The 8,944-nt window shown below is 51.9% G+C and overlaps 1 protein-coding gene across 2 annotated transcripts in view; it reads left to right on the top strand.

Annotated features, from left to right (window-relative positions):
• Nucleotides 1–8,944, top strand: part of LOC130381317 (ephrin-A5b-like) — a 55,955-nt gene that overhangs the window by 41,055 nt on the left and 5,956 nt on the right. For both annotated transcript variants that reach the window (XM_056588835.1, XM_056588834.1), the window contains exon 2: nt 6,031–6,323. In XM_056588835.1, coding sequence (XP_056444810.1) covers nt 6,031–6,323 — 293 coding nt within the window. The remainder of the gene's footprint in view (nt 1–6,030; nt 6,324–8,944) is intronic.

Below are 8,944 nucleotides of genomic sequence, written 5' to 3'. Positions count from 1 at the left end.
CCTCTAAGCTCTCTTTGTGGCAATGTGTGTGTTTCTTATCGATTTTTGCAGATACTAACAGTTGCTCTGTTTGTACCACACACACACACAAACACACCCATACACTGGGGGTCGGAGCGCACACTTGTGGGGTGGCTGCAGGTGCTTCATTGGAAATCCTTTTATGGCAGTTGTTTTAACAGGTCCAAGTTGAGCCCACCCATAGTTTTATATGGTGCGGGGGGTGAAAGGTGTGTGTGTGTGTGTGTGTGTGTGTGTGTGTGTGTGTGTGTGTGTGTGTGTGTGTGTGTGTGTGTGTGTGTGTGTGTGTGTGTGTGTGTGTGTGTGTGTGTTTGTGCTCACCCCATGGTGCCCCCCCCCCCCCGACACCAGAATAGCCACACCAGTCAATAATTGGCCACGGTGTTCGGTTGCGCTGTCACTCATCTAATTGACGGATGCATTTATGAATAGTGTTATCGATAATCAGATCACTGTTCTCTATCCCACGGCTGCATAGTGCTTTTCAAATGGCTCGTGGGCCAACGTGTGATCTAATCAGTGTCAAGATTGGTCAATTCAAATCACGGAAAAACATAAGGGGTCCAAGGACAGTGGCTGATTACTCTCATGTGTTCGTTGTCATCACCCCTTCTCCCTCGCCCTCTCTCTCGCCCTCTCCCTCGCCCTCTCTCTCTCTCTCTCTCTCCCTCTATCTCACTCTCTCTCCCACACTCTCTCTCTCGCGCTCACAGCGTCTCTTGTCCGAAGTTGGGTCTGACAAACAGAATGTGTTCCTGAAGCCAATTGAAGCCCTAACCCCACCCCTCCCCAGCTTTTGTTCCCAGCTAAATCTACAAGGAGAGAGAAACAGAGTCTCATCTGTGTCACCACCTCTCCCCCCCAACCTCTCCTTGCTCCCCCTTTTCCTCCTTTCCCAGTCAATGTCCAGCCTACAGACCTGGCACACACATTCCGTTTTTTTTTTTTACGTTGTGTGTGGGTGTGGTGTGTGTGTGTGTGTGTGTGTGTGTGTGTGTGTGTGTGTGTGTGTGTGTGTGTGTGTGTGTGTGTGTGTGTGTGTGTGTGTGTGTGTGTGTGTGTGTGTGTGTGTGTGTGTGACGTGTGTGTGTGTGTGTGTGTATATGAGTCCTTGGACAGATGTGTGTATGTAATTACCCAACACGATAATGATGGTTATAGTGGGGACTGCTTTTCAACGGCGATGCTATGAGTGATGGGATGGGTGTATGTGTGTGTTCGGGGCGGGTGTTGGGGCTACTCCCAAGCCTGGGGCCTGAAAGACAGCAGGACATAGACTGAACCCATCTGGTGACATCGTCCCCCCGGGGCCAAATGACCGCGTAATGCTCCAGACCTGAAGTGTTCCCCCTAGAGGACGGAACAGGGAACCACACACTGATAACAGAGATAAAACCTTTTATCGGAAACCACAACGAGAGAAGCAGATTGGAGATGATGCGCTTTAAGGACTGCACCGGTGCATATGGGTTTCCCTGGTTGTTTTTTTCTGGGACTTTTAGAAGTTTGGAAGTCACTTTTTGACAACAATGAAAGTTGTCAGGCGTGGAAGGCCTGCCTAACATTTCAGGAGACAAAAACAGAGAAAAAGCTTTTCCCCCTTTTTATCGCTGCCTGGGTGATGTCTGCGATAAGATAAACAATCACGGAATCTGCCTCTTTTTTTCCTCGCTGAGTACTTCCATACGTGTGCTGCTGGAGCGGCCTCACAGGAAGCGTTTGGGATGTGTTAGCGGGGGAACAGTGACAGAGAATGCCGCGCAACAGATGTTTGGCAGGGGGACGTTTGCACCAAGACATTACTGTTGGGTTTTGTGATGTAAAAGCAACGCACATGCTAGCATGCAGCGATGCCTTTTAAAGAAAAGGATGTTTTCCCTTTTAAAGACTTCCACTTTCGTTCTGACGTACCGTGCCCTCTGTCACAAAGCAAATGAGATTGTGCATTTTGCGTCATGAACACAAATTACCACATCGTTAATTTGCAATGTTTTATATGTTTTTGCCTTTTGGGCTTGAATTCACCTTTTGGATAAACGGACACACAATGCCCACACAAATTGGAGGGCTTTAGCGGGGTGTAGTAGAGGCATCACGTTCTCTTAATGTGTTTTTAAGATTATTCTTCCTATACCCCACCTGTGGTGAGAGAGCGAGAGAAAGGAAGAGAGGTAGAGGGAGAGAGAGAGGGAGGGAGAGGGAACAGATGTGCTGAAGCAAAGAAAGGGGCAGAAAAGTGCGGTGTGAATGGAGGGGATTATCTACCGGAGTTTGCTTTGTCAAGAGCTTCGGTTCCTGATTCATCGATAAGCACCTCCCCTCCTCCATCTCCCCCCGCTTGAGCCAATCAGGCGTCCCTAATCCCAAACACAAATGGAATTAGGACTTCAGAGGCTCGGAGGCTAAACTGCTCATTATGAATCATTACCTGCTGACCAATCTACCCTGCGAGTCACTGAGTGGTCCTGAAGCCATGCCAGGAGTTATATTACCAATCAATAACATAGATTGATTATCCCACAACGTGCGTTCAATGCCCCATTTCTATCACACCGAATGATTTCCAAACGGTTGAATTCGAGGCGGGGGTGTACAGTTTGTGTAATTAATCACTGGAAGTCACTCAAGAGTCAATCTGTGGAAAGGGTACATTCGGGGTCGAAGTAGCCTGACGGGTTTTGTGAAAGATGAAGCATGTGATTACACCGACGACAAAACATCTTCAGGCCTCCCGATACATTGGTGTTGTTGTTATCCAGCGAGAGAGAGGCAGACGGAGAGAGATCGTGCTCCACTTTGATCTGCCCCATTTCCCACGTACCTCTCGCATCAATGTCCTGCTTTGTTAGCGTCGGCAGTCATGTGTTCACCGTACGCTTCCCTGTGTCCCCCCACCCATCCATCCGTCCGTCCGTCCACTCTAAAAAAGTTTAAACATGACTTTTTTCCCCAAAACCGATCCCCGCTCCATCAACAGAACGTTTGCTCCCGTCCAACTCTCCCGACCGCCTCTCCCCGTTAATTGCGTGGGGGGCCAATCTGGGGAGATCGGTTCTGATTGACAGCGGAGATCACCCCGTGACACTTCCAGGTTTCAAAGTGGCGTTAAAGGCTTAGCAAACACATGGTGCCCGGGACAAAGCCGGCCGGCCAGCGGTGCTCCTGGCCGGGGGAAGTGATAGCGTGGGGGCCGCTGGGCCCCTGTCACTCAGGGTATCAATGAGGGGCCTCTGAGGCCAGGGAGACGGCAGGGAGGCCATGCTGTGCCTGCCTGGAGCTACAGCACGGGGGGAGATGGAACCTGAGGAACACAGGAGGGGAGGGAAAACAAGGCTTTCGGTTTCACTTTTCACCCGCCTCCAATAAGAGAGGGAATGTGGAGGAGGAGGCCGGAGGAAAGGGGGACCAGCAAGAACAGTCAAACGAATGCACTCATGGGCTTACCTGTACTGCACTCACATACACACGTACATACCTGTATGTGTGTATGCACATACACACACATTGTGACGCACACGCACATCTGTAGCTCCCGCAACCTCTGTCGGTCGGCCTTCCTAATCCTGCAGCGCGTCAGGGTCCGTACAGCACCACCCGATATCCCCAGCAGGCGCGGCTCACACCGCCCTCCACGCCGCTCCCACCTCCGCCACCGCCTTGAAGCCTCCTCACGCCGACACGTCCGTGTCAGCGGCGGCAGCTGCACCTCTCGCTCTCTCTCTCTCTCTCTCTCTCTCTCTCTCTCTCTCTCTCCAACGCTCTCTCTCTCTCTCTCACTCACTCTCTGCCGCTCTCTTTCTCCCTCTCTCTCTCTCTCTCTCTCCCTCTCCTTCTCTCTCTTCTCTCTCTCTCTCGCTCTTCTCTCTCTCTCTCTCTCTCTCTCTCTCTCTCTCTCTCTCTCTTGCGTCTATCTCCTCTCTCTCTCTCTCTCTCTCTCTCTCTCTCTCTCTCTCTCCTCTCTCTCTCTCCTGGCTCTCGATCAGATTAGACCTATCCCAGGTCCCTTGGCGTTAAGCAGAGGCAGCGAGTAACATGCAATCCTGGGCCAACAACTCTGGGTCTGGGCCAGCCCCCCCTCGGGTCCCCCCCCCCCCCCCCACATGGCCTTCTAATGACTTCACTGCGTATCGGATCATCAGCGAGTTGCATGGTCAAACACAGCCCCCCCACACCCACCCCCACCCCCCTCACTTTGTCAGTGAACAGAGGCGCATTGAAGACATCCCAGGGACGTTACACCGTGGCGGCCATTAGCAGCTATGGAGACGCGACCGGACATCCAGCCCGGGCAGCCCCACACCCCCTCCTCCCCCCCAGCCTGTCTTGGCTCAAAGCCCCGAGAGGACCACCTTATAGGGCCCCTATGGACGGACGTGGCTCCGATCACCGACCCCAGGAATGAAGGCCTGGCGTATCTCTGCGCTGTTAATGCACTCCCCTCTTTTCTTGGTTCTGTTCCGGCTGTCTTTGGGCCTTTTTCCCACATCTTGTCCACTATGTTTACTGTAAACATTAAGCAGAAACCTGGCCCCTACTGTTACCAGTGGAGTCGTGACGCAGTCCGACTTTTGTTTCCTAGACCCTATCGAAGCCGCGGCGCACTGTTGCATCGGCCTGTCAGGTTGGACTAATGGAAATCTCAGTCTTTCCAAGAGATACCCTGAAAGCCGCTAAAGGCACATGCTAACCAGGGGATTAGCCTCGTAGCGCTAGCAGGACTTCAATTTCAGCACCGGTGTAAGTCATTGCCGCTGAGCGCTAACATTGATATACGGCTTAGGAGTTGACTAGAGCGTGTCATGAGATATTACTTTTTAGAGGGGGGAGGGAGAGTCGTTTGGGGGATTGGGGGGGGGGGGGGGGGGTTGGAGACGTCCCGTGGGAGTTGGAGCGGTGGGGGGGATGATTAATACCGACATGATGAGTTACTGTAAACACGACGGAGGAACGCAGCCCACGACGCGTCCTTTGACACACCCCACCCCACGCCACGCGCCGGTCTTCGGGCTCTCGTCGCGTCACTCAAAGCAGCTCACATCTGGTAGCATTTGTTCCCCCCCCTTCTACCCTCGAGTGGACGGCCTTGGTGCCGCACCTATGGACTAATCCGTCTCTATTAGTCCGTCCACGCTCAGCCATTGATCCGCGTGCCAGTTATGGAATATGGCAGCGGTTCGGCGTCAGGAGACGCAGGCGGGGTCGGTTTCCATTCCCCGGATTGGATAGTTAAGTAAATAATCTGCTGTAATAAGCAGCGATCGCAGTGTATACGTGCCCTCGAGCAATGCATCGGGCTTGACGGGTTGCCAACGCGTCGGAATGACGTGCAACTTCCCATGGCGAAGCGCTTGGAAGCAGGGACCCTATAGCATGAATCGTAATGGGAACGGTCAGTTTTCGGTGCGGCGTTGACAACGCGTTGAGGTAACGACGGATGTTGTAACGGGAGACACATGGAAACACCGCACCTGCGGAGGTGGATCAATTGTTCGACCCCAGAATGCAAATTGCGTTGTGAGTGTGGTCTTTTTTGTGGAGCGCGGGGCCGAATACCATTTGTCCTTGTGGAATATTAAACATAGTCAAATTACACCACAGTGAACCGCAGTGTGAACAAGCAGTGTTGTGCTGTTTCAGCACGCCCCCCCCGCCACAATGTTGTGTGTTGGACCCCATATGGATTCTCCTCGGCCATCGACTGCCCGGGTTTCACGTCGGCATGGATTTATGTAGATATACATTGAGTGGACCCTGAAGCTGATACAGCGCCCGTGTATTCATATATGTACGTATTTGTAGTTGGATAAAAAACAACAAACGTTTCAACAGAAATATTGTTTTTTTATTTAAAATAAACATCACCACATTCCTGGCCTACATGGGGCGCCCACCACCACTAATGAATATGTATTTCAATTGGTCCGGTTCTACCGTGGAGACTTCCACATGGCATCGACTGCACCCTGAGGCATGTTAATAAATATATATCTCTGTGCCTCCGTTTCCCAGGTTCTACCGCGGGGACTACCACATCGACGTGTGCATCAACGACTACCTGGACGTGTACTGCCCGCACTACGTGGGGCCGGTGTCTGACGACCGAGCCGAGCGCTACATCCTCTACATGGTCAACTACGACGGCTACAGCTCCTGCGACCACACCGCCAAGGGCTTCAAGCGCTGGGAGTGCAACCGGCCACTCTCCCCCAACGGGCCGCTCAAGTTCTCCGAGAAGTTCCAGCTCTTCACCCCCTTCTCCCTGGGCTTCGAGTTCCGCCCCGGCAGAGAATACTACTACATCTGTGAGTACATCTGTGTGTTTTTTTTTCATGTTTAAAGAACACAGAGGGATTTGAAGTCGAAGTTGGCTGAGGCTTTTAGAGACGGCTCAATTTTGGTCGAAGAGAAACCCGGCAAAATAGTAACCTGGTACCGTGCTGTAACTGGGATGTACTCATATCCAGGGGAGTATAACAGTTCAGACCTGTGGGTCGCTGTGAATACTAATAGTAGTGTATTGCTATGCAGTACCTGCTCACATGCACTGTCAAAGGTCACAAAGGGTCACGAGCAAGAATTGCAGCAGCAGTAATCGATTACGCTAAATCTAAAAGTAGCTTGACACAGTGTAATAAAGCCGGCCGTACATTAATTCATTGTGTAGGCCGAATGCAGTTGTATACCGAAGGTGCTGTGTGTTAACGTTTGCTATGTGTAATAGTGTATTTGATATGACCTCTTCCAACCGTTTACGTAACCTTACACCAAGTTGATTCCCCACACCACAAGCGTCAAACTATACTGCAGGGCATTCAAAGAAGATCTCGGCCCCGACTTGAGGGTAAAGGTTCGACAGTATGGGCATGGAGGTGTAAAAACGCCAATAAGAGCATTTAGGTTGGCGGCTGTCTGCAGACTCCTGCCCTGAGAGAAAAAACATCTGCAGGGGGGGGGAAGGAGAGACCTCTCGACAGCGGAGGTCTCCGGTCTAAGTTTCTGTTGTTGCTGACTGACTGAGCTCAGCTTTCTGTTGCTCGTGAGAAGTCTTGGCAAAACAAGCATCTGGGACGCCATGTTTTTACAATAAGGGGGGAATGCCCCGAAGGGGAAGACGGGGGGGAGATAGGAGGAGAGAGAGGGAGAGAAAATCTATACGATACAGAATGCTTATAACTTATATTCCATTATCTAGTCGGCACTCAAACCAATTCGGCTGGCTTCGAAAGCCAGAAATGAGCTTACATTTTATTCACATTCAACCGCAACCTCCTGAGATCTCGTTATGTCGACGCACTGCCTCAGAAAACATGGTTTCAATATAGATAACATAGATTTCTTCTTCTTTGCCTCTTCAGTTCCGACGAGACGCTCCAGTGTCTCATGGTTCTCCAGAACACTGGGCTCGCCTTGTGGTGAATGAATACCCTGGTTTGTACGAAATAGAAGCCAGGCCACTTGGCTCCCTTATCTGCAGCCCGGGGGCCCTGGGTGTGACCTCATATGATTTAGATGGCTCCCCTGCCTGCCTGATGACCAAGTCATTAAAGACCACCGCTTCGGTGGGCTCTCCAGACCAATATCAGTCCGCTCGTGGGGGGTTTTTCCTTCGCCAAATTAGGTCAAGCAGCAGCAGAGCGTGCTTTAGGACGTCCCTCGTGACCGGTGATTGAGTTAAACATCCGGGCGTACGCTCGGCATCATGGGAGATTGAGTCAGGGAGGACACCGCTGATTGATCGTCGGGCGTGAACTTCCAGTGGTGAGAGAGAGAGAGAGAGAGAGAGAGAGAGAGAGAGAGAGAGAGAGAGAGAGAGAGAGAGAGAGAGAGAGAGAAAGAGAGAGAGATATGGGGGGATCATCCGTATGTCCCGGAGCCGTTTCCTTGTTTTGAATACAAGTCATGATTCATCTATCGGATACATGTTCCCTCCGAGCCCCCTCTTTCCCCCCTCAACCGCAAAAGGAAAAACAGCAAGGACATGATGAGCACAAGATGGGAGCAGAGAGTGCATGGAAACATCCCTTCCCAGGAACACAGGGCTGAGCATCACCTGAACTTTCGCCTAAGGTCCACAATTTTGTTTTTCAGTTTTGGTTACCACTGCTCATTATCAAAGGACCATCGATGCCTCGGGCTGTACAGGAATAGTTATGAATGCCCGACTACTCAATTGAGAGTTGTATACTATTGTTTGTGACTCACCTCCCAACCCTCAGAGACAATCCTTAAAAGCCCCTGTTGGTGATATCGACAATGTTATGCTCTTATCGGTAGCAGCAACAGCCCAGCCATTACTGGGTGTCACGCTGTGTGTCGACGGCATGTGTGACCCAGCCAGGAACAGCACGGTGGCTGATAGTTAATACCGCTCTTAACAATGCAGGGCCGTTGAGAAGCGCGTCAACGCACTCAGTGTGCACTGCACATGTTACATTCTTGTTGTAGTTTGGGACGTTTGCGGGGAGACAAGGCAGTCCTTTGTCCACCGTTCCTCTGGCTTACTCTCGCTGTGTCTCTCTCTCTCTCTCTCTCTCTCTCTCTCTCTCTCTCTCTCTCTCTCTCTCTCTCTCTCTCTCTCTCTCCCTCTGAGATAGTGGTTCACCCTCCGGGCGATTGGGAGGGGGTGGGGGGGGGGCGTGGGGCGGGGCTTAACCCAAATAGATGACACCTGCGGCTGGCAACAGGCACTTAAGGGGGGGGGCGGGGGGGAGGATAGGAGGGGGGCCCTGTAGGAAGCCAGCCTGGTGGGAGACGGAGGCGGGGCGGTCACGGCAAGGTCAGAGGTCAATATAGACTCTTGAACAGCCCCCATTCCCCTATCTCTCTCTCTCTCTCTCTCTCTCTTCTCTCGTCTCCTCTCTTCTCTCTCTCTCTCTCTCTCTCTCTCCCCCTCCATCCCTCCCTCCCTCTCTCTCTCTCTCTC

This window comes from Gadus chalcogrammus, chromosome 4 (genome assembly GCF_026213295.1).
Source record: "Gadus chalcogrammus isolate NIFS_2021 chromosome 4, NIFS_Gcha_1.0, whole genome shotgun sequence".
NCBI classification, from domain to species: domain Eukaryota; kingdom Metazoa; phylum Chordata; class Actinopteri; order Gadiformes; family Gadidae; genus Gadus; species Gadus chalcogrammus.
The sequence above is the reverse complement of the archived record's forward strand: the minus strand, read 5'-3'. Positions and strand labels throughout refer to the sequence as shown.